We start from the raw sequence: 25,827 nt of genomic DNA on the forward strand, positions 1-25,827 counted from the left end.
CAACTCCTGGTGCTAATTACCACACAGCTCTTGAGCTGAATCATTTATAGTGGAACAGGGAACTAAGCTACACAGGGCTCCGGCCCCCCAGGACTAGAGTTGGGCACCCCTGTAAGAAACTCAAACTGAGAATATGCCTGTTAAAACATCAGAGCTAAACAAATAATTCAGGGCTCATTTGGATTCATTCAGGGCTCCAGCCCCCAGTGCCCCGGGTTTGTGTGGAGTCTATCAGGGCATCCCAGTTTCACTTGTGTTTGAAATTCTGTGGCATAAGCAGTTACCATTGGATAATTAGCTAGCTTGCCTTGTTTGTAGTTGTAAATCACACAGTTAGCAACTCAAAAACCTACGGGACTGAAATGTCCTACCCCTGACTTGAGTATTTCATGGAAGCCCCCCATACTCCTCTGATTCATTAACCCAGAACTCATGTTTGATTCTAGACTTTTCTTTTAGGGGGTAGGAGAACCCAACCAGTCATTCATCCTGATAAATTAATTGTTGAAAAGTAAATATATTTTCCATAATTAATTATTACACATTGATACAACTCAATCCACACAAGCCACATATTCAAATATAACTACAGTATATATTTAATTTTATTAAACATAAAATGTTCAAATAGCATTTTCATCTGACTAATAGGGAGTGCAATTGCACCCCTGGTAAATTCACCAATGCCACCCCCTTCTGATAACTTATGTCCCCTACGGTGGGCTTCTGACAGTATTAATACTGTGGGAAACATTGGGAAACGCCGACAGTGGGCAGCTCAGAGGAAACGGCTAGTTGATTCATTCCTGCATCGCCAGAGATCGATGCTAATCTGCTGATTCCCTGCGGGTCACCTGGACCCTCCATCCGTCACCCTACATGGGGGCTCTGTGGACCTGGGGACCACAGCTGTCAGTAGCCACCTCCAGTGAGCCGTCACAGCTCCAACCTCTCAGCTCCATCGTCTACAGAATCCTAAAATCATTTAACAGCGACTACATCCAACTAGTGTATAAAGAAATCTAATATTATAATGCATTTACATAGCTAAGATTCGTGCCTTCAATGGTCTGTGTTCCAGAGTGTGCTGGATATTGACATTGTCATTTGATTTTGACATTATTCTAGCATGTTTCAATCAGTTTGTGCAAAATGTAACCCTTCAAAAAACATAAAAGGAAAATAAATTCTTGGCAAAATACCACTACTATATTACTGTGGTTGTGTTTTTGTTGAAAACAAAAATATAGGTCACATTGAATCATTATTTTATGTGCTGCTGATATATACAGAAAAGTCAGAGCCTATCAAGGCATCTCCAAAGGGTCTCAGAAGACCTTAGACCATGGAGGGCTAATCACAACTAGCAGTGAATGGAAATGACAGCTTGAACTATAAATGTGCTCAGATACGTGAATTACCACCCCACCTGCAGTTCAGACAAGGTAATCCACATGAAGCTATGTAGGTTTGGGCCTGAGCAGTACAAGGATGAGAGGCCATCCAGGAAAACTGGGCTGCTACTGGGAGAGGTGTTGGTGTGTCCGACAGGTTAGCCGACCCTGCTGTCTGTGTGGATCCCGGTGCAGTGATAGGGACACTGTGCTGTAAAAATGGCGCCATCCTGACATCTAAAACCAAGGTCCTGACTCTCTGAGGTCATAAAAGACCCCTGGGCATCGTTTGAAAGAGTAGGTTGGTACCCTGATGTTCTGGCTAAAATTGCCCACTGAGGTCCATTCATACCTGCCCTCTTAATCATCCCCTGTATCTCACTGGTGATTCTCTCCTGCCCCGTCACCACCTCAGCTACTGTGTAGTGGGTGTACTGGTGCGGAATGGCTGACATCGCGTCATCCAGGTGGGGGCCACACAGTGGTGGTGGCTGAAGTGGCTCCCCATTGGTTCTGTGAAGTGCTTTGGGTGTTTAAAAAAGTGCCATATAAATGCAACTTTCATTCATTAAATTAGGACAACTAGCTGAGTTGGGGGTGTCCAGTCCTTAGTGGCCGCAGGTATGTTTGTTTAATGTTGCCTTCTGGTGAATGGAAAGAAATAACTGCACTGAATTGGGCGTAAATCAGTTTGTAAAGAATCGGTTTTTGCGATGGGCGAATCTACGCCCAGTAAACCCAGAAGCCCAGGAGAACCGAAGTGTCTGACCCCTGCTTTATGAGGTCATTAAAGTTCCATTTTAAACTAGATATACGCCGGGAAATGGGACCCGTGCGGAAGAGATGGGAGGCAGTGGTGCTCAATTCTTAGCCAGCCAACCGATGGCAGCTCCAGTCCCATGACCTCACCGTGCCTCAATCCCAATAAGAAGAGATTGAAGAATCCCCCCCCCCCACCCCTCCTGGGAGATCCGTCTTCTAACAATGCTGCTCGGATGAAATGAAAACCTTATGAGGTAAAGGCAACAGAGATTTAAAGGCCAGAGAAAAGTGCAGCGACACAATAAGGTGAGCTGGACAAAAGCTTGTGCGAGCCACTCTGTGAAATGAAATAAAATCTTAACTGTTTTGAAATTTTGTATCTTAAAACTGCTTCTAAATGCTGTATTCCCAGTGATCGCTTTACACCAAAGTCGTTTTTCAGTCAACTTTTGCAGCCATGTTTGAAAGATTTAATCATTCCATTTTATTCCATTTAACTCATGCTGAATCCCCTGCAATGCTGGATGGATGGATGGATGGATGGGGCAGAAAACAAAATGCAATCATTTTGGATTGGCAAAGTAATACCTGTAAAAATCAATACAATAAAAGATAATTCCATTCTGATTTAATGTGTTATTGAAGAAATATATATATGAAATATATATATTTATTTATTTATTTATTATGGGATATATATGTATCTACTTGGTAAAACTAATGTAAAAACGCTGTATAGCTTATAAATAAAATCTGTATTCTGCAGAATATGTGGCCAAAATGTTTGGCTTGTTTTAATTGTTTATGAGAAATATTTTGTCTCGTGACCAACAAAGTAGAAAGTTGGTTGTAAAAAAACCCCTATATTAAATAAATACTATTATATCTGAAAAATTAATATAGATGTGCAATTTACAAAGCAGAGCATGCTTAACTGAAAAATCAATAGAAGATACTTAATAAAAATGAATGTTTTCTTTGTGTCTGAGCTATTCAGTCAATACTGTAGGTTAACAGATTATGGGTGTTTCTGAAAGACTTTAGAACTCCACTGAGATGGGGATAAAGCTTTAAAAAGCTTTAGACGTTAATTCTTTGTAATGGGATCGCTGGAACCATCCTATGGCTTTCTGATCTAGCTGCTCAGTCTTTTCTGAACATTGGATTTTCTGTATGTCTCTTTGACACTTTGAAACCAAAAAGTTAGACAGAAATGCTACCTAACAGCTCAGTTCTGCTCCGTGTCCCTGACTTTCTTCATTTTCACCTGCCTTCTGCTGTATTAGAGAACTTGCTCATCCATTAGAGCCTGACCACCAGTTTTGTGATGGAAAGAGTGACAATGCAATTCTGTGTACCGCAAAATCAAATGTGGCCAGAGACACTTATTCCTGTAAAATACAGCAAACTGCAAATACAATTTACCTTAGATTAATAATAACTACTAGGAGGCTCGCAATCATGTCAGTGTGTTCCGGATTATGGTATTAAGACTTAGCAATCAAACTTGTTTTCCTCGACTTCCCAGCCTTGGGGCAGTTTCACATCGGCACGACGTGATTAGACCTTTTTAAGGTGTTCGTTTAATACATCATTTTGAGGAGAAACTCTCAGGCCACACATTTAATTGGTGATTCTCTCTTACCCAAAGCATGACTTTTCATTTCAGCTGCGCGTCTGAAGTCCTTTTCCAAAACACTAATTTCTAAGATTACAAATTGACTACAATGAAAAAAATAGAAAAAAAAAATTGTCTGAAGAAAAAGGCTTGAAGTTATTTAAATAACAGACTATTGAAGGGAAGAAGTAGTTCCTTCCAATTGACTCAGGCACTGAGGGTAATTTAACATCTGACCCCATTTCCCCCAGTGAAGAAGATAAAGGGGGATAAGTTGGCTCCGTTGGCCGCCCGAAAATGAATTGTCAGGGTGTTATGAATTTCACTGCCGGCGTTTCAATGGCTGCTTCTGTCCATAAAGCAGTCTCAAAGCTCCCCACCCACTCTCCAAGTTCCCAACAGCATCTCGCTCAGCCAGAGGCATATACAGGGCTGAAACTACAAGGGCACTGGTTCCAGCTGGAAGCTGATTGGCCCCCGGAGTGCCCTCAGCTGGAAGCTGATTGGCCCCCGGAGTGACCTCTCGCCTGTCACTCACCAATTCAAGGCACGTCATTGGCTAATGATAAAGATGGCCCCTCTGTGTCACTTATGACCCCTCATATGCCCCCAGAAAAATCCTAGAATTGCCCCTGACCTGAGGTATTAAGAAAGGCTTATTCCTGGATAACCCCTCTTGTCTCCACAGGAAGTCAATCAAGGATTGGCTGACTACCGGCTGACTCCGCCCACTCCCTGGCAGACCACCTCCCCACGCTGACAGGTATCCTGGGCCGGAGATGTGAGGAGGACGGGAGTGCCGGCAGACGACAACTCCGCCATACCGAACAGGAAATACATCGCTTGTGAGTATTTTTTTTGGAGGGGGGTGGGGGGCTGAGCTTATGAGACGCGGTGAGGATGAGAATGGCAGCACTGACCCGTACCCCTACCGCCATGAGGTGTGCAGAGCTAGCTTCTTGTGCCTCCTGTACAGTCTGGCAGGAACAGCACTTTACCTAGTCTAGACATGAAGATGTCTGCGATAAGCCATCTGCTCATGATTCCAGGGGGTTCCTGAGTTTGCCGTCCATACAAGGCAACGGCCACTTCCTATTCCATAGAGTGGTGGTAACCGTGGAGGAGGCAGAAGCATGATGGAGGGGTGAGGGGGATGCATCTCTTTTTTGTATATGTGAGGCTGTCTCTGGAGACGGCTGAGAGGCAGATGGAGGATGGCTGGGAGTATCTTGGGAGAAGGACAGGAGCAAGCCACGGAGGAGGCCCAGAGCGAAGTGGGACGTTAAGGGGGGGGGGGGGCTCTCACACACAGCTGCACGGTCACACACTCGAATTTAGGCACATCGGGAGACCGGAGCCATGATGAATGGGAAGGAAAACGCAGCCTTTGGGGGGCTGTTCCCCCCCTGCCATCCCAAAAGTGACAGAAAGAAATAAGAAAGCCCCATGAGGGGACACCCCCCCCCCCTCCCCGGGCCAGTCTATTAATTACCATCCCTTCACCTCCTGGGCCTCAATCATACGAAAGACCAGTAGCTGCCAGCCATACCCCACACCCCCCCTCTAGGAGAGCTGCTTGGGTTTCAGGGGGGTAAATGCGTAGATAAATATGCAAAACCTCCCTAATTACCATCTTTGCCGGGACTGGGCTCTGGGGGGAAGTGGTCACATTTTCATCAGCCGCATGTTCACACAACGAGCCAGTCTAGCTGGGATCTCCTGCTCAGGGGGAGGGGCTTAGCCCCATATATGGATTATGATTCTGTGGGTGGGGAGTAAATGTAGGTCTAAAAACACAAATGTTTGGCCATTTTTCTTATGTGTACAAGAAAGGATAAAATAATTATTTATTTCTATTTTCACTGAGAAAACTAAACCGGCATATTATAGCATGTTATACACCCTATGTGTAATGGTATAGCATGTTATATACCCTATGTGTAATGGTATAGCAACAGCTTGACCCAACATGCTAACAGCCCCGGGAGCTGTGTCCAAACAGCCACGGGGGTGTCCGTCACACTCCGTCCAGCGTGGCACCCTCTGTATTTCCCTTTGTTGCGTCACTGTAGCTCTGGGGGCCAGACGCGCTGATTTCGGAACCCTCGAGAAGAGCAGGGTGTGGATGCGCTTGGTCTGCACAGGTCCCCTCTGCCCGGCTCCTGGGCCTCTTTGTAGCCGGCGCTATTCACTAACGACTTTGACGAAACCGCCGTAATTAGAAAAGCCGTTTGCTGGAGAGCACTAGCAGATCGCTATAGTGCGATAGCCCTCCGATCTCTAGAGTGACTGTTTGCTCGACGTAATTTCTTTGTTTACTGGGAGGCGCCCAGCGTGGAGAGTGGAAATGGGTCATTTCCAGCAGCACTGATGCGGCATCTGGTCCCAGCAGCTGTTGTTTTTCCTGCGCTGTGCCCACGGACTCCTTTTCGCACCTGTTCCGGAGGCTCTGTGATTGGAAGCCGGGACCAGGTTGGGGGTTTCAGTCCCCACGTGGTCACACTGCAGATATCAGCCATGCGCTGTGCTGTTAGCCCCAGAGTCCCTTCCTTTGGTGCGTTCCTGCGTCTGACTGCTTCATGTCCAACAGCCTTTCCAAGCATCATCCCTGTGTGTGTGTGTGTGTGTGTGTGTGTGTGTGTGTGTGTGTGTGCGTGTGCATATATACACACATATATACATATATAAAATCATAGTCAGTTCAACCATTAGACTTATGTCACGTTCAGACAATTTTTTTTAATAAGAGTTATTTCTCAGGCAGTAATAAATCAAGTCAAATTGACTTCATTGTCAATTGTCAATGTATACCATCCATTTACAGGCATGAAATATTGTTCCCCCAGGTCAGCAGTGTAACGTACAATGGGGGAGGACACAAGGCTTTATATTCATTGTGCAATGTGTATGTATTATAATAATAATTCACCGAAAATATGTGGGTCTATTCTAGTAGTAAATGCATGACAAGGAAAGACTCCATGTTGCATTTCGGCCCCAATTAGTCGCTACAGTGACTGCAGTTTCTTCCCGATTGGCATCGTGTTTCATCCATGTTTGTGCAGACAGTGTTACATCAGTATTAGGAGACCACGATCATCATGGGGAGGGCACTTAAATGCACCACAAAGCCCCCCATTATTTTTTTAGCAAAATTACACTGATCTTATGCTCATGAGTGTAATCTTATAATTATGGAAATACCTGGTGTGCATGCTCCCCACCCCCCCCAGCTTTCTCTCTCCCTCTCCCCCTTTGCCATGTTGACGATTGGCTTTCTGGGAATTTGCTGCAAATTTGTTGCGCATACGACATACGCCTCGATTTGCTGTGCATTCCCTGTGTTTGTATGTAACCTGAAAAGCAGTATTTGGTGGAAGGTCAAATTAATACAGTGTTAAGAGCATTACCAAGGCCTTCTGGAACTTTCTGCAATTCACGCCTCGCTGAGGAAGCAACGCAGTTTGACAGACCTTGTATGCAGAGCCTTAATGATTCCAGCAGCGGATCAGAGCTCATCGAAAGCGCAGAGGTGCCCACATCAGACACACGAACCCCCGGATATCCACACCCCCGCAGGGACGACCTCCAACAGATGCATAATTTTCGGCAGCCACGCAACCCTGCAGCCAAACTGCGGCGACACCCCTGCAGCACAAATCAAATCACGACACTCCATTTTACTGCAAAGCACACACAAGCCCCTTCCGCTGCTTAATGAGCCTGAAGAAGCTGCTTTTTCTTTTCTGGTTTCCTTTAACTTGATGTCGACTACGAAAGAATTCCAAGATGTCTGTCCAGTAACCTTTTTCATGGGAGCATTGTCAGTGGCGTATCCAGGGGGGCGGGACAACCAGAACTTCCTGAAAGTTGATTGGCCTTCAGCGTGCCCCTTCTCCTGTCACTCACCAATTCAAAATATATTACTGGCTAATGATAAGATTGCCCACCCCCCTTGTATGAATAATGGCAAATCTTGAGCCCCCACCTTAAAAAAATCCTAGACTCACAGTATTGTTTTCTTTGCTTTTATTACTTTTATTTTTCTTTGGGCCGTAGGCACAACATCATTATAAATAATGGGGTATTTTTGTCATACTGTAACATGCAGTAATGGGTCCTACACGCCACCGCTCAGAATCCAGATGTTGGGTTTTCCGGGAACAAGAAGCATCTAAATAAACCAGAGATGCTCAGGGGCAACGGCATGTCTGGGAAAATGCGATTGTAACACGTCCCGGTGGTATTTTACCTTGTAAGGACAGGCATCTACTGGACTTGGAGTCAAGCCGTGGGATTCAGTTTTCAAGGCGTGAGCGCAGGAGGAGAGATGGGTTTCTTACAGCCCGACAGACAGGGGAATGCTCACTTCTTTAAGGTGAGGGAGCCCGACTAAAACATGACCGGCCACCTGCCATTATTATTTATTTATTTATTATAATAACTGGGAACAACAGAATTTACGGGTATGGCCACCAAAATTTAGAACCTCCACAATAAATAAGTAATTACCCTGAACAGCAACTGACTTCTGTTACGCTATCATCATTATAATTGAACAGATGGCGACACTGACTAGTTTTCTGGCTGTATACACAAATTCAAATAAATCATTCTGAATTATTACAAAATGGGAGATAAGCCAAAAAACCAGTAATCAGCTTCCAGATTGCTAATAAGAATAAATATATCCTTTAACCTACGTGCAAACTCCAGCCACACACCCCGGCAAGGGGATCCAGTTTTGCACCTTTTTTTTTACCCCTCCACGTGGGGGGTGTCAGCTTTCTTAGTTGCTAACCCCCACTGCCCCGGGCCCTGAGCCAATTACTCTGGGCTGGTATACACCCCTTATTAGAGTCACAACTCCATATTTCACGGCAAAATTTATGGTCCATTGTTATTTGCGTGAGGTGATGCATCGCTACCTCACGGTCTTATTCAAAACATTTATGGTCACAAATGGTGGCATAATTATGGGATGTAAATTACTGGCGGATGCAGAAATGGGCTATGTGTGACCGGCTGCCAGGGAGGGAGATCGCTCCCCCCGCCCCCCCCCCCCCACCCACGTCACAGAAAGCGTGGGTGTGGTAAAGGTGGAGGGGGCCTCGATGAAAAAGTCAGGGGTCTCGCATTATTTACAAAGCCACACCGCGTGATTGAATTTGCCACCGAGGGCTCCTGATTGGGGTTGCTGTCCTTGTGCCCGCACCCCCGTAACTTTGTTAAAGGGAAATGCCCCGTTTGCCTCCGGGGCAATTACATCCGGACAACTTAATTGGAGGCATTTCCACATGTAGTGCCGTGTCCCCAAAGGTACTCATTAGTGCTCCGGTTTGACCCTCCGCAACCCCCCCGCACCGGAGCGTTTAATGGTTTGGTCCGGGTCCAGGGCCCTCTGCCTGGCTCACATGGATTGGACCTGTGGGGGATTACTGTTGCTGGGGAAGCCCACCTCCCACAGTCTGCATCTGTCGCCAGGCCAGCCTTCATCCCACGAGCAAAATGGACATTCAGAAACAAAGAGTTTGTCAGTGAAGTGACTCTATTTCACCCGGTATATAAGATGAGCAGGTTCACAGGCGTATGCTAGTGGCCTTTTCGTTTTTGACCTGAGCGTCGTAATGGCGGCGTGGCCCAGGAATTTGAGGTGAATTTGGGTGAAAATATCGCTGCTTGGATAGTGCCACCAAAAGAGAACCTAAAAAAAGATCAATAAACAAGACTCCAGATTCAACCAGTTTATTTTCATATCTGCAGTGCACAGTGAAATTCTTATTTAATTCTTATTAGTTAAACAGCCCGGTTAGGTAATGCTGTGCCTTTAACAGTGTGTGTGTGTGTGTGTGTGTGTGTGTGCGTGCGTGTGTGTGTGAGGTTTTCTACTGCTATTAATAGCCTGCAGAACGGGGGTGATCAAATTATCACTGATGAGGCATATCAGCAGTGTGCAGAGTCACCTAACCAGTGTTGACAAATCAGTGATTCTAGAGCTGCTCTTACGTCAACATGCTTTGGCCCAGACTCTGTCTGGATCTGACCCTGGTTATCGGACACTGAGCAGCATGTGACATTAAAGGGCACTTGGAGAGTATTGAAAGGGACAGTCAGGGGGTGGGACACTTTGGGAAAGCTTTATTCAGAGGAAACTGGGTTAAAAATGGTCACCACGGAGAATGCAGCACCCTGGTCTGCAGCGATGCTCTTAATTAACAGTCGCATGAATCACCTACTTCGTTTGGCAGCAAATTAGATGCAAACGCCCCGGTGCAGATGGCTCTGGGATCTCGGACGAGCAGCGCGCAAGCGTACCGCCGCCATGGCTCACGATGCTCTGAGTTTTGAACATATTTGAAGAAATAAACAATAACGATGATGGACGGCACCTGTCAGAGGGAGTTCACATGTACATTCTTTCTCTGTAAAAGAAAACGGGGCTTGTTCTCCGACATGCACCGCGCGACAAGCCCACAATCAAATCTGCAACAGCACGTCGCTCGAGGAAACGAAAAATGCCATCCTCAAACATACACGTCATCGCCAGAGATTAATTCTTCTCCTCCTAAAGGTTCTTTTTTTTACAGGTAACAATTCTCATATATCTCAAAAATGTGATTAATCAAAAAACCATATTAAACTTCCATTCAAATTTTTACTTGGCTTAAGTAGGAGATTGAGATGATCAGTGTTTTGTTATTGCATTACAGGCTACTGCGATTCACCCCCAAAGAGCTGTCACACGTTACAAAAAATGTAAGCACTTTTGGCCCTATAAATAAAGTTATTTAGGTTTGTCCCCAAAGACACAGGTGGCAGCTGTGTAAAATGAAGACTTATTGCCCCAGGTAACAGTACTTGTAGAGAGGTCCCTTCCCCAAACACACGCCTCTGGCTTCTCCCACCGCATGACTGACACCTCAGGCTCTCAGCACACACCCGCTCATCCTGAATCCTTGAATAAACCTCCCTGTGATCACGTCTGCCAACTAAAGGGCTGCCTAGATTCAGTGCTCTGAAGCATTAACAGTGGCTCATTCCATTAACTGCTCCATTATGATTGATTAAAACGAAGGTGACTCCCCAGAGCCTGGTTATTAGCCTAAACCCACAGCAGGATCTCTGGGCCTACCTGCTGCCTTAGTTCGGCTTGCAAGGTCACAAGTCCTTTCAGTCCTGTAAACTCTTCTAATACTCTTCTGGCTCCCATCTTCTGACTAGGCTCTGATTCCCGCTCTGAGGACTTTAGCACGTTAATACTTTCTGCAGTCTTCCAAATAATATATGAACTGAAAACTACACCTCATGCCAACATGTCTGCTCAAATCAACTCCTTTCCTTAAGTTTTCTACCGAACCGTCTCTGTTCTATATGTGTTCCAGCTGTTCTATATGTGTTCCTGTTTCTGTGAGCTCGTGGGAGTTTTACTTACGCAAAAATGTTCTGAGGGCAGAATGAAAAATGGGTGGTTCAGAGAGATAACCAATCAGATTGTACAGCAACTAGAGGGGGCAGGACCAATAAATCTGATTTGTTGGTCCTGCCTCCTCGAGTTGCCTGGACCCGCCTCCTCTACAATCTGATTGGTTATCTCTCGGAACCAATCATTTCTCCTTCTGCCCTCAGAATATTTTTGTGTGAGTAAAACTCCTATGAGCTGTCTTCGATTTCCTTTCTTAGGTGCCATCACCCGATCGTAATAAAGCTAAGACACTTGCCATCTCAGTCCTACTGCACCGCTTTCTGCTGTGTTGTGGAGCAGTGTTTCTCAGCCCGGTCCTCAGGCATCCTCGGACGGTACGCCTTTTTGCTCCCCCCCGAATTCCAACACACACCAGGTCTTCAGCATTCTTGATTGGCTGGGAGCTGGGAGGGAGCAAAAATGCAGACTGTCTGAGGGTCCCCGAAGACTGGGGTGAGGAACACTGTTGTACAGACATGGGATTGCTCTGAAATTGATATCCGCAGGATCACTAGCAATGTTCCATAGGGATCTGTTTTACTTCACATTCCTAATTTTGATTCCTAATACTTGGTCAGATCACAGAAATTCGATAAATCATCTGTGAGGTGTGCAATTAAATCTTGAAATCAAAGGGAGACCCTCTGCACTATCTGACAATCCAGCTAGTCTTCAAGTCTCCTGAAAATTTACACTTAAAGTAGGTGATGCTGATTTTTTAAATTAAACATAACTTGCAATAAAGGAATTGCAATCACAGGAAGTCTGGAGAGGCAGATGTTTGGGGAAAGATTATTTGGCCAAAGTGTTAAATAAAACTTTCTTTTTCTGCATACCAAGTAGATGAAGATCTCCAATCCTCTATGAACAGTCTGCTTTTAGAAACTTAATTAATTTTTGGGGGGGGGGGGGGTTCCTATGAACTTTCAAATATATACAGAAACATCAAAGTATCTTTCTGTCCTTGGGTTTCACTGTGTTAGCTGCTAACTTTAATACTGCAAAATACATAAAGCAGGAAATGAATAAGCCGTCTAATTATCTTACCCAATTAACAATAAAAAAAAAAAGCGGTGTGCTTGGAGGCTTAGCTACAAAGCATCTGAGAGCTTCGAGGGATTACTTTAGGGTCTACCTCAGCGCAGTAATCATGCTGTCGGGGGTATGGCCCACACCACAAATTGCAAAATTATACACATCATATGTGTTAAAAAACATGCCTTCTATAATGATAGCTATAGATCTATGTTACACAGGGGTTAAAAGGATTTGTTGGATTTAACAGCAGGAACGAAAGATCTACAGAGCTCTCTCTCTCTCTCTCTGTGAGAAACACAGGGATTTTGCTTCATGCCATTCACACATCCTAACTCTCACACGCTCCTACAATAATTATGTCACTGTGAGAAAAGTCACCTGACATGCACTCTTGGGGTCCGTTTGACCCCAGGATGGGCATGACAGCTAAATGATCACAGGTGGATGGAAGTTAACAAAGTAACACTCAATTAGCTGCTTACAGGGAAATAACAGGTCCACCCCCCAGGCATCACCATACCACAGCACATTTGTGTTTATTTATCAGATACATCAAAATCAATGTACATTTTTGAGGATTAGCTGGTCCGTGGAGCAACAGGGGGGATTAAGGGCCTTGATCAAGCACCCAATGGTAAAGCTGCTCTGCTGATCCCGGGATTTGAACCAGCTACTTTCGGATCATTGGCATCCGATCCTAACTTGCCATGCGCCGGCCCGTGATGGTGACCCAGACCCACAATCCTCTGCCCTGCAGGCCGATGCCTTATCCATTAGGCCACCGGGACAGAGCCCACCCTCCCACAGGATGTAACACATCTTACCGTACGGTGACAGCCTACTGTGTACAGCCATAGTGAACTCAAATCTATTCAAAGGCAAACTGCAGCTCTTCACTAAATGCTCATACAAATACCTTGTGTGGGCTTTTCTGTTTTTCGCACATGCCTGCTCTCATCTATTATTATTATCTATTATTGAAGGCCGAACAATAAAATAATAATGTGTTATTTGGCGGGCTGATATTTTTTTAAACGACTTACCACCCACTTCTGTCCTGTTTGTTTACTTCGGCTTCTGGCTTTTTTATGAGTCATCCAGTTTTTACTTGTAACCATATTATTCTCATTTTCCCTTTCAGTCATTGAAAGATATTAATAATAAATGAGGCGTCAAACAACCTGTAAGTAAAACGGAACTGAGCCCCGGCTTGTTTACATTCCTAATTCCACCGACGCCCAGGGAGTTTCGGTAACCGTCGGCGTTTTTTTCGTAAAGGTTTCCGAGCTGGGGGGGGTTTGCGGCCATCTACCAAACCCTGACACCTTTTCACACAGAAAATCTATTTCTTTGATGTTTTGGAGCCCCGAGCAGTCGAGGGAGGAATGCATTTGAGAGTAGAGTCTGGCCTACTGGGATTTTCTAGCCACTGTTGCGTATCCATTGGGAGACCGTGTCTATCCGGGCCTGTTTCGAGGTATCGATCGCTGTCGTGTCACGGCTGCTATGACAGGTTGAAAAGTTCAGACATAGCTTTGAGGTCCTGAGTATTTAACACGGACCCCACTCTCCCCACCATGTCCTGACCACAGTGTCCTTCTGAAGTCTCAGTGATTTCTTACAGCTACGTTAGTAACATTTAAACACTGTTTAATGTCATATATCAATGGCATTAAGATGAAAACACTCATTGAAAGCATTGTGAGCTCTGGGAGTTTTCACACATTTTAAAGCTCACACACAGTGGTCAATGACACTGTGCACCGAACCTCCGGAAGATGAATCTGATTATAAGCAAACGAGGAAAGTCTGCCATTGTTATAACTCTCACGGGTACATACACAAAATAAATATGCTAATATATGCTGAATACAACTTCTAGAATAAGTGGGGACTCTCTTTCCTCTCCAAAATCCTTTGATCATGCATTCACTGAATATTTCTCATTAGGGATTTCCGTGTTGCCCCGTTTATGATGATGTTACAATCGCCCACTAATAAATACACGTAAGACAAAGAATGAGGACCCCAGATCCAATTATTGTGGTTTGAGGAGATTATTAGTGCAGCTGTTGACATTAACTGGGCCTGTAGCCTATGAACAAATTGTTGTTTGAACCTCCTCATCGCTATCCTTTGCCTTCATTTGCCGTTATTAGCAATTCTCATTTGTTGTTGAACAATGACTTTTTGTCTCCTTTTATAGGTCAAATTTTCACATCAGTGAATTGGTTTAATAGTTAGCAGTTAGCAAAGCAGTCTTTAGCAGATGCATCCGTTAAGACAGTGACATTCAAACCTCTTCTGGAGTCCTGCCTGAGTATTTAGCCTGATTCAAGTAATTAAGGGCTAAAAGGACAGTTGGTGTCTTCTCTCAGACTGTATTATATTATGGACTGTAGTTAAATAAGGAACGACTGGGGTGACTCAAGATGAAGCGCCACTATAAGATCACACAAATACTTTGACGAGACTCGTTGATCATGGATTATTTATTATTACTACATGTCATCAAATCAATGTTGATGCCTAGCTACCCTATGGGGGGGGGGGGGCATTCATCCAGGGGTGAGTTTCCCGAAGCCTTCGTGACGCTACGTGGTTTGTAAGTTCTTGTAACTTACGAATGACATAGCATTAAGAAACCCTAGAACTTTCCGTCATCTGTCCAGGTTCTCAGGCCCCCGAAAGGGATACTCATCCTTAGGATGATTTACAGATAATACTGTAACATTTATGGATGCCTGGGGAAGCTTATGAACATGTCATAGAAGCAATATCAGGAGGAAAAACAAGCATTTTTCAATGACATGGGACAGATATGACAAGCATCTCTTGCATTTCCATTTAAGCTCATTACAATCCTGTACTGCATGCGTGGTGTGGCAGGTGAATGGATGGATGATGTAGACAATAAAATGCACAAAAGGCAAATATATATGTGCGGAAATCACGGCTTAAGTGTCACATGATGTGCATGCAGGTTGTCATTTCTTAGGTGTCCCTGCCTACCATCTTTTGTCATGTGACTAACCTACATAAAGTGCCTCTTCCAAGAACTTTCTGGAAAGCTCCACACAGCAACTGTCTCATGCTGCCCCATTTCACCGCAGTTCTCGTTTGCGGTAATTGAATTTCCTTTTCACTTACCACACACATCTAATTTGGCATCAGTCAGATTCTACTTTAAAAGTCAAAGTGCTAGGTAAAGGAATTAATACATTTTCCAATAAGAGGTTCACGGTCACAAAGGGCATAAGCCCACTGTCGTTTAACTGCACGTGCTCCATGCCTACTGTACAATACTGGATACTTCCCTACTGGAATAAAAAATGAGCCGTAACACTGGAGCGTGATTTAACAGTTACTGTAAATGCTGACTGCAAGTCAAATGTTCAGTGTTTTTTTCCTCCTTTTTAGAATATGTAATAGAGAAAATCACTGCGGCAAAAAAGTAGCCACCCAGGACTCCTCTCATAATGCAGCTGTACATCAGGCCTGGAAAATATCCATAGCCAGTGGAGAAAGCAGAGCCCTGATAGCGAAGGGCAACCAGGACAGCGACTCAGCATAAACCCGTACCAAGGCCTCCGGAAAGGCCCGGAACTGACATCAACTGATAAATCAGGGGGAGGTCACCTTCTGGAAAAAAATAATAAAAATGTGATGTCCCACTCGGAGTACGGAGAGTCACTGGGGCAGGTGGCATCGTGTCCAGCGATACAGGCTTTAAGCAAAGTCACTTTTTATGACACTTTGGAGCGGATGAGGGAGGTGATGAGGCTCGTTAAAAATTCACCGAGCGTGACGTTCTGCGGCGTGGAGGAGAAAGGCCAGTGGGCAGCGGGGAGACACTGCGGCTTCGGTGCAGGTGAAAGAACTGGATCCGAAATCCAGGGGGGTTTCCGTGGTAACACAGTGCGTCATTCCGCGGATTCGGAAAAATAGCCACAAATAAATTCAGCCAGAATAAAAACATAAGTGATAAAATAGCCATGCAAACTCGTGAAATAGTAAAGCTTCATTTGTCGCTCTGGATAACGACATCTGTTCAGTAACCGCGGGTTTTCGGTGTCGCTTCCCGCTACGTGTGTCATTTTATTTTCCATTTGGTGGGGGGTGTTCTGTGAAATCCTGCCTGGCAGCCCCCAGTGCAGGTTAACTCGTCTTCGGCCAAGACCTTTAAATCTCGTGTCGGAGCATTAGCCATTAATCAGCGGGACGGCACAGGGGCAAACAGCTGAGTGAACCCAAAAATAAAGCCGGCCGATTGAGACAGGACAGTGAGGTCACTGCTGTGCTTTCGGGCAGTGAGGATATTAAAGGGCACCAAACTGGACAGAAAATCATTCCTGCATTTTGGTGCCAGCTGGAAATATTATAAAACAATGCCATATTGTTATAGACAATATGGCCTGAGTACCTGCTATTTTTAAATGTCTTAAAGCATTTTAAAATCAGTAGAAGCGTGTTTGCACCACGCCTCTGTATAATGCGTTTATGTCCTGTCTGTTTCTTTTGTTGTTTGTATTGATGTTGAATTGTGTTTTTTTTGTGTGTTTGCCTTTGGTTCGCCTATTCTTAGTCTTCTTGAAAGGTACAAAAAGCAGTCAGCCTTAATCCTTCAACCTCCTTCCTGGGCCTGGTTGTAAATGAACGGCGTGACCTGGAGGAACAGGGCTGTCTCGCCCGCAACCGCAGAACGTCTGCTGACGGTCATCATTCTTGGAGTGAAGTCAGGTTTCAGGCATCTCAGGGCATCTGATGGAGTCCTGGGGTCATTCAGATTCACCCCCTCCCTCATGGCACTGCCCCTCCCATTCACATCAGAAGGACAGAGAAACATCACAGTACCCAGGAGGTCTGTCCTGTCATAGCAATAAAAAGATGCTTTATTTTATTTGAACAAACACATTAGAATGTCTTTTTCCCCAGTACACCACCAGTCAAAAGTTTTGCATATCACTGGTTTACCACTTTTCCATTCATTTAATAAGTTGCACCTACACCTTGACAACTATCAGACGGAGCCCCACACAGCTGTAAACATCGCTCTTTGAATCACTGATAAAGGTCTCCGACCCCCCAGGCAGGCATATCGCTTGGCGCACATGTACCCAGGTGAAAAAACAATTAACACTTTGTCAGACTTGCAAGCTGCCACGGCCCAGCGCACGATGAAAGGAAGACCCAGGACAAGAGCGAAACGCTCTTGGTGCCGCTCGTCCTTTTAATTATGCCTCCTCATTATCCCTCAATCGAAAAACAATTCTTGAAATATGTAACGGCGCAGGCGCCCCATTAGCGGAAATTAAATGCCGAGGTTAGCGGCATTAAGGTTGCGTAAGCTGGCAGCTAATTAGTGAGAACGGGAGATTAAATTTACATTTCTGTCAATTTTCGGTGGCGGGTAGGGTGTCGGTTTAGGGGGATGGAGGGTCATGATGCATGCTGGGATGCGTCACATGGGGAGGTGGATGACATCGGCCCATAACCAGCGTTGTGGCTCCAGGACGCCGGCTCTGCGTCACCTGATGAGTTACGGACTCTCTCCGCGGCGCTCTGTGACGGATGTGTTTTGGTGTTCTGCAGCACTGCAGACGCGCCAATAAATTAGCTCCGGGAGCCTTTCTGCCGGCTCTACTTTACCGCTGTTTTCCGCCTCTGGAGTTAAATAAGCCCATAAATGCTGAAGATGTGTGCGAGACGGATGGAGGGAATTGGAAACGGCGGAACACGCGCCGCGAATCGGCCCTGATGAGCGCTACGTGATCCCTGCAGTGCTCACTGTAATAAGGGACCCCCCCCCCCCCCCCCAGCACTCACAATAATAAGGTCAATGGTGTTTATTCATGCTACTGCTGTATAAATAATTACATACGTAGCTGGCAGTGATTCTGACATGGTGGCATGTTGTCTGTCCATCCATTGCACACGTCTGCGTCAAGCGCAACAAAGGCCAGCACACGTGAAAAATTCCTTGGAAAGTCATGGACGCTGGAAAGATACTCTACACTTTTTCAGGGCCTGAGAGCTTTAGATGCAATTAACGGGCAAGGAATCAATATTTTATTCGCATTTGCTGCCACCTCCAGGTAAAGTTATTTTTTGGGGGGCGACAGAACATCGATAATGACATATTGCTGGGCCTCTCTCTGATTTTTCCCCAGTTGTCAGTGAAAAACTCTGTAAGTCAGCCCAGCAGGGGGGTGGGGGTGGGGGTGGAGATGTGAGGGGGGGGGGGGGGGTAAATGAATCAATGCGATGAGGGAGAATGATTGGACAGACGAGGACGCATTATTTACGAAGGCAGGACGAATGAGCGCACCACTCTGCCTTGTAAGTAGATTAAAGTTTTATGGTGTTTTGAGTTGGGGAGGCAGGGGGAGAGGCTTGTTAACAACACTAGGGGTGGGGTTACAGTCCTTTTGAGGATTCAGGGCAGATGGGACCCCCTTGCCCCAGCAGACCCTATGAAAATGCGGCACAACCCAGAGGCAGGAAAAAAAAATCCCACAAACCGCCGTGACCCGGCGAACGGGTTGCTTGTTTTTCTGCAGCTCGCGGGGTCTTGATTTGGCACCAATTACGCTCCCCGCCCTCCGGGCTCTGCCAGGTGTTCATGAATAAAGGCACATTTTCGAGGGTTCTCTTCCCTTCACCTACACGGCAAATGAGATAATTAAGCCATTTTTTAAATTATTTGCCGTGAAGTTGAAAGGCCCGCGGCAACAGGGCTCTTCAGGCTGAAAAAAATGGAGCATAGTGCCGCGGTGCGGGGGTCAAACTGAGGCAGCGTGAGCGGGATTCCGTAAGAAGGACGCAGCGCACGCACGCCAGAGTGTGGGCTCCCGCGAGGCGTCACGAATGAGGTCGTCTGCTGTTTGGTGCTTGTGCATGGTCACGGATTCGAGTTGGAGGAGCCTTGGTCCTCTACCTGCCACACGACTTTAGCGCCCCCCAGTGGATATGTAGCGCTGGTGGCATCCGTCTCTGAGCCCCACAGTAAACACTTCACCACTTCCCAGTTCTGGTAATGTCTTCGGCCTTGTGTCTCAACGCCATTAACCGGGGACCACAGCCGGGCCACCAGAGTACTGCATGCCGGCTTTGTTGCTGCTTTTTCCAGAATCATCTCTGCAATTACACCTACTGAGCGGCTGCAAAAGCTGTGGCCCGTCTGATAATTAAGCCCGCGGCTCTCTAATCTTGGCAAAGGCCGTTTCATGGCTTATCCCTCAATGAGGGATTCATTATGGCTTAGCAGGAAACACCGTTCTGTTGGTCTGCGCGCTTTCCGATTCCCCTCAAAGGAGGGAGGCAGGCCCCAGAGTGTGAGAGCGCAGGTCACCGTCCATCGCGCTCAGATCCTGTCACATTCTCCATCCGCGGAGCATGCAGAGGTGCTGCGGCCTGGGGAATCAGGATAAGGCTCGAGTTTTGGGAGAATTCACAACCACAGCCACAATCGACGTGTTTCCTTTTAGCATTTGGCTAGTGTATCGTACCATTCAGGCTAATTTTTTCATTGCAGATATCTTTAAGCGCTGCTCCAACTTCAACTGCCCCGTTTCAATGCCGATTGGTCCATTAAACTCTGTGTCATCATGAACAGCGCTTAAGAGCACAAGAGCCTAATAAAAATCGTTTCAAAGGCACTAGCTACATGTTTTCCTCTTCAGTATAATTTATTTTTAAATATAGCGCATGAAAAACATAACAACAAAGAGTACTGTATTTACCAGTTCTTCTGTTGCACCTGTGAATTGTCTGTTGGAGTTACTAAAATTGTTTTGGGCCTAAACCTCTATAGCTATCTGTGCTATGTAACTTTTACATATATTTATGTAATGTGTATATTTATCATTTGAAATGAACTCCAAAATGCCATTGAAATAAGGCCTTTATATTTTTACTACTTTACATTTATTGGGTTTCTGACTGTAACAATTATCCCGGCCTGCTTTGGCCTCATTCGCTTTAATTTGGCCTCGTTTTTGCTTGGCATGGATAAGCGGCACAATCTGAGCCTAACCAGAACACTACCTTCTGGTCTTCCCAAGCAGAACTTGCTGTCGGATATTCACTCTCCACACACAAGGCGTCACGTTAGGCTTCTGTGTCCCTTCTCCAAAACGGCAGCGCCTGCACCGAGGGCAATACAGCCGTACCATGAGGGGTCCGGGAACAAAAGAACTAGACGGGTTTTGAGAAACTGTCCGAGCCGTTTCACAAATCGTCTGAAGGCACCCCGTGCTGAATTACCAAGTCGACAGCAGTTTGCGCTTATGGAATCTATCAACGGAATAAAAGAAACTTCAACAAAAAAAAAAAAACTCATTGCTTTCGCAGTTCATTTCGTCTCCCTTTACACAGTCTCTAAAAATATATCCCAGCATCCATTTGGCCAACCTTTTCACTATAACCCATCACTGGGCACAGAGCAAGGCAGTCTTCGGAGTCTAATACGTTTCGATGCTCTTGAACACTAATTGTCCGCATGAATCTCTGTTTAGGACATCAGACACTTGGCCAATGACAGTACAGCACCTTTATCCAAATTTTGGAAGGAAAAAGACAACCCGCCTTTGCTAACACGTTGCTGACATGACACATAGCGGAGATATATCTTGATATATCTCACATGTCCGGGGCCCCACCATACAGCCCGGGGATTTACCCCATGTCACAGCAGTGGTGCACAGTGCTTAGCTTCCTGTTACTCGTACCATTGTTCTGGGTCACACCCCGTGTCAGGATGAAAGATGGCCGACAGTCAACATGGTAAACATGCCCACGCCTGGAGATTCTGACAAGGTAACATGGATATTAGTTACAGTGAAGACGCTGGTTGGTTTATTCTGAGAAATGATGCCTACAGTATGGTTGGATAGGAGGTCCCATGGCCCCCCTTCCTCCTGCCGTGATTCCTTGTGTAACCAGCTGTCAGGAGTTTGAAGGCTGCCCCCTGCAGACCGACTGCATAAATCACAGCCCCAAAAAAGACCTTGTATTCTGGCATCCTGAGACCAGGCATCTGGCATTGAACACCCAATGGGTTCAAGCTGGGGAAGGTGACCTGTTTCCCGCCAAAACTAACTGCACAGAAAGAACAAAGGAATAAGCCTGCCGTGTCACCTACGGAGTCTCTGCTGCGGGGATTCCCCAGCATGCATCTGTGAGCAGAGCCTGTGACAGTACCTGTGAAACCAATGGAGAGATATGGGATTATAGTCCAGGGAGATGTTTTATAGGACTTATTAAATATTATATGTACAATTGACATCCACCCCTACATGTTGCCATAAAACCTTCCAACTCAGCATGAATTTCATGCATCGTTCTTGCCCTCCAATGTCAAGCTGGGCAAATACTTTACAAGAGCAATAGGCAAAATTTTGAGCGAATCCTTGGCAGATGTTTCATTCCACGTGCCATGTCCAGAACAGCTGCCAGCAGACCATCGAGGGCATGAAGCACTTTCCCGTGTGTCACATTGTTTATTCGGTGCCTTTACCGCTTCCATGTCCTCCCCCCATCCCCCCCCCCCCCCCCCACCGCAGGTGATGACGAGGTCTAAGTCCGATGGTGGAGATGCCGAAAAGAAGAGACATTCTCGCCATCGTGTTGATCGTGTTACCGTGGACGCTGCTGATCACCGTTTGGCACCAAAGTGCCATAACCCCACTGCTCACCATCCGAAAGGGTAAGGAAAGCCGGGGGGGGGACTCATCATCCAAAGGCCGGGGGGGGGGGGGGGGCATTCAAAGGCTTTTGGAGGCAGTGGGACCCTCGTCACCTTTTCATCTATTGTGACCAAAGCCCAGTCAGCCCGGTTTTCAAACGTCCACGAGACAAATTTAGACTCTCAGCTCAGCCTCTTATCCTAATCCATATATCTCGCTAAAACCGGCACGCTTATCCGATGATTGGGGAAAACCCACAGGACATCTGCGCATTCAATCAGATTACGAAAAAATACACACACTCACACAACAGTCATTCTCTCTTGCGCCTGCCGCACTTTAGCGACAAGTATATTGACTTATTTCTATTTTCATGCTTCATCTGCAACTTGGGCCTGGAAAAAAAAAATCCAAATTACTTGCAGCAAACGAGCCTCCGTTGCCTCGCAAGCCATCCTGCTAATCTATTAAGCAGTTGAACGGAAACAGGCTTTTCATATCAAAAGAAGATTAGATGTATTTGTGATGCCTTTTAATCACTGTCTGAAATAATCAGTTCCCTCAATGTATCGGCTTTGCTGAAACGTCTGGGAGGAGGTATTTATTTTAAAGAAGCAGGCGCACCATCACAAACGCCGAACGTTTATGGAATCTTCCATCCTATAACTGTCTTCTTGACACATGTATCATACCAACGGTTGGTTTTTTTCTCGTGAAGTGCGGGAACGTGCCAAGAACCCTCTCTGGCAGCAGCACACAGAACATCTGCTCGCCGGGAAATTTGGTTAATCTGCAAGGGGCAAAAATATCTTCTTAATGCCCGTAATGGGAATTGCACTTTAATGGCAGACTGATAAAGACCGCCATTAGCAGGAGCACAAGATGAGGGGGGCGGGGGGGGGGCATGCGCGTGATTAACGATGCTCCGATCTGTCCGCCTGTGATACCCGATTGGCCAGGCGCTCTTCCTGTCTGGAATGGGACAGACAGGGACTGGACGAGCTCCGGTTTTACCGCCTTCGCTACGCTAAGGGGGCAATGGAGGAAGAGGCTCCGCCCACAGCCTTGCCGCCCACTCACAGAGCCCTGCTTTTACTCTTTGCAGCCTGTCACCACCTAGTAAAAGAGATCTTTATCATACCAGAGAGGCTTGCTGCTCGACGCCACCGGCTCGCAGGTACTTCAATGCCTCCCGGTGTTCTGTGGCGCGAGACGTGCAGAGGGGGTGGCCACCGGGGGGCGCTAACTCCTCGATCGTTCTCCCTCTGTCCTAGATGACGGAGCCGAGGGGCGTCACGAGACGGGCCAGGGGTCCGACTCGAAGGAGTACTGCTCGTCGGACAAGGACATCGTGGAGGTGGTGCGGACGGAGTACGTGTACACGCGCCCGCCGCCCTGGTCGGATGTGCTGCCCACCATCCATGTGGTCACGCCCACCTACAGCCGGCCCGTGCAGAAGGCGGAGCTGACGCGGCTGGCCAACACCTTCCTGCATGTACCCAACCTGCACTGGATCTTGGTGGAGGATGCGCAGCGACGCACGCCACTGGTGAGCCGGCTACTGCGGGAGACGGGCCTCAACTACACGCACCTCAACGTGGAGACGCCACGCAACTACAAGCTGCGGGGTGATGCCCGGGACCCGCGCATTCCCCGCGGCACCATGCAGAGGAACCTGGCCTTGCGCTGGCTTCGCGAGACCTTCAGCCCCAACAGCACCCAGCCGGGGATCGTCTACTTCGCCGACGACGACAACACCTACAGCCTGGAGCTCTTTGAGGAGGTGGGTCCAAAGCCCACCATCTCGGGCCCGGGACAGGGTTCAGCTGGGATGGGCTGCACATAGAGTAACCATGTAATCCATCTTACGGGGGGACATTATGAGCTACTTCAGGCTTTACAAATTACTTTAAAACTGAAAGGTTCTTGAGCTCGGCTAAACAATTCAATACTTCTTGTACTTTTACAGATTTGGTTCCTTGAAAGACTCATCCAGCTGTTTCACATTAACATTAGTGACACCTGTGTGATTATAGGAGACTGACCAATCAGCACACAGCAAGAAGTCAGTGCTTAAGTCAAATCCAGGTCTTCTTAATTGAAATGGAATTTTTACAAACCCTGTCATGGCTCATACTGTCCCCAGTATGGTTGAAGTAATTTTGTCCTGCGCCAGGGAAATATGGGCAGTGGGCCTGTGTCGGACTCCATGACAATGTTTATGGCCCCTGTCAGGGGAATCTTCCTAACCCCCCCCCCCCCCCCCCCCACCCCACTATCATGCTATCTAGCTGGTCTCTTCCCTTTACTCCTTAAAAATGGCTGCCAATGTTCGTTTTTACGTCAAACAAAGAAAAAACAAAATCATGCAATATGTCACTAGCTACACCTCTGTGGCAATCTTACCAGTTAAAGACCAAACAACCCATACGTTTGCACTATATTTGCTCAGCGAAACAGGCTGAGAGTGTCACTTAAACCGAACTCCTCTTGCGGATTAACACCTGCATCTGTTTTCCCCGTCGACACCCAGTGAACGTGAAAATGAGAAAAAACGGATTACCTTAGCGGATGTGTGAAATACACCTGGGCCTGTAACCGCTGCTCTTATTACCACTGAGGGGGGGGGGGGGGCTCGTAAATAGCAGTGGATGTCGCATTGATGGCCACCCCTCCCTCGCTGTCACATGACACGTCTCCTTAGACAGGCCCCCCCGTGCTGGTTCTGGCTATCTTTATGGCAGGTGTCCGGGCTGACAGACGACCCCAGCCAGGACAAAGACTCGACGGCCCCTCGTCTGCTTTACGACTCCCCGTGGAAGTCGCTGTAAACACCCAGCTCATTTATTTCCCCTTCTTCCAGCCTTTTTAGCTGACCTAATGGAATCATCTGAAAACATATAGACAGGGCCTGCTCTAGCTGCAGGCAGAACGGGTGATTGCCTACGGCCTCCAAACTACCTGCATTGGGGGGGGGGGGGGAAGTAAAATGATCATCGGTTTTCGTGGCAGGGGGCCCACCCCAAATAAAGCTGTATATTTAGCTAACCCCCTCAAAAGGTAGAGCCTGCCATGTCTGAGGTATCGTATACAGAAACGTGGGCCTTAAGTTCCAGATGTACCAGACCTCAGAACGCATCCCTAATTTACTGTTTCTTACTCAGTGAATGTTAGAAATGTCTGTATCCATAGGTCAACTGTGCCCTGGGCTCTCACTGCTGCCACCTAGCCTCACATCTTGTAACTGTGGGCTGAATCATAATGTAATTTGAATCTTTGCAGTGCAAATAAGGCAGTTTGAAAGAATAAAGAAAGGGACCACAACAGCTGTTATCTGGCCAGCGGCCGGCAGTGGCTGGTAATGTTTTATTAAAACCCCGTAAAAGGGGGGATTTTCTGCAGATAAAGACTTTTTTTCGACTTCTGCATGCTCAGCAGATCTCCGTGGCCCTTGTGCCATCGATTCATTAGGGCCCCAGGTAAAAGTTCGTGGTCTGCAGAGCAAACAAAACATGGACCCTGGAAAAAAAAAAGAGAGAGAGAGAGCCCATTAGTTCTGAACTGGGGCCAGAATGATCTTATTCATCTTCACTGGACCCAGCGGCGCAGGCAAGTGGCATGAGCTGTTCCCCTTCTAAATCGGCCAAGTTAAAATAGCCCATAAAATATGTATACATTTCTCACTGTATGAAAAATCCATACATCACAGGGATGCGGGTATTAATTATTCAGCTTGTATTTTTAAATTTGCTTATTCTGCCATTCCGAAACATTCCATTTATTTACAGCTGTAATCTATTTATAGCGAAGTCTTGCCTTTTGCATGTTTTTTGCTTCTAGATGTTGAATAGCACCTCCTCAGAAGCG

General features: G+C 46.5%; 1 protein-coding gene across 5 annotated transcripts in view; it reads left to right on the forward strand.

Annotated features, from left to right (window-relative positions):
* The window catches only part of LOC111849302 (galactosylgalactosylxylosylprotein 3-beta-glucuronosyltransferase 1), a 71,380-nt gene that overhangs the window by 33,578 nt on the left and 11,975 nt on the right, over positions 1 to 25,827 (forward strand). For 4 of the 5 annotated variants that reach the window (XR_011983373.1, XR_011983371.1, XR_011983372.1 and 1 more), the window contains exons 2-5: positions 4,463 to 4,619; positions 21,838 to 21,980; positions 23,066 to 23,137; positions 23,235 to 23,743. Coding sequence is in view for 2 of the 5 variants with exons in the window: in XM_072701675.1 (XP_072557776.1) it covers positions 21,860 to 21,980; positions 23,066 to 23,137; positions 23,235 to 23,743 (702 nt within the window). In the remaining 3 variants the exon portion in view is untranslated. The remainder of the gene's footprint in view (positions 1 to 4,462; positions 4,620 to 21,837; positions 21,981 to 23,065; positions 23,138 to 23,234; positions 23,744 to 25,827) is intronic. The other variant, XM_072701676.1, reaches the window with a different exon arrangement.

The sequence above is a fragment of the Paramormyrops kingsleyae genome, chromosome 17, assembly GCF_048594095.1.
Source record: "Paramormyrops kingsleyae isolate MSU_618 chromosome 17, PKINGS_0.4, whole genome shotgun sequence".
NCBI classification, from domain to species: Eukaryota; Metazoa; Chordata; class Actinopteri; order Osteoglossiformes; family Mormyridae; genus Paramormyrops; species Paramormyrops kingsleyae.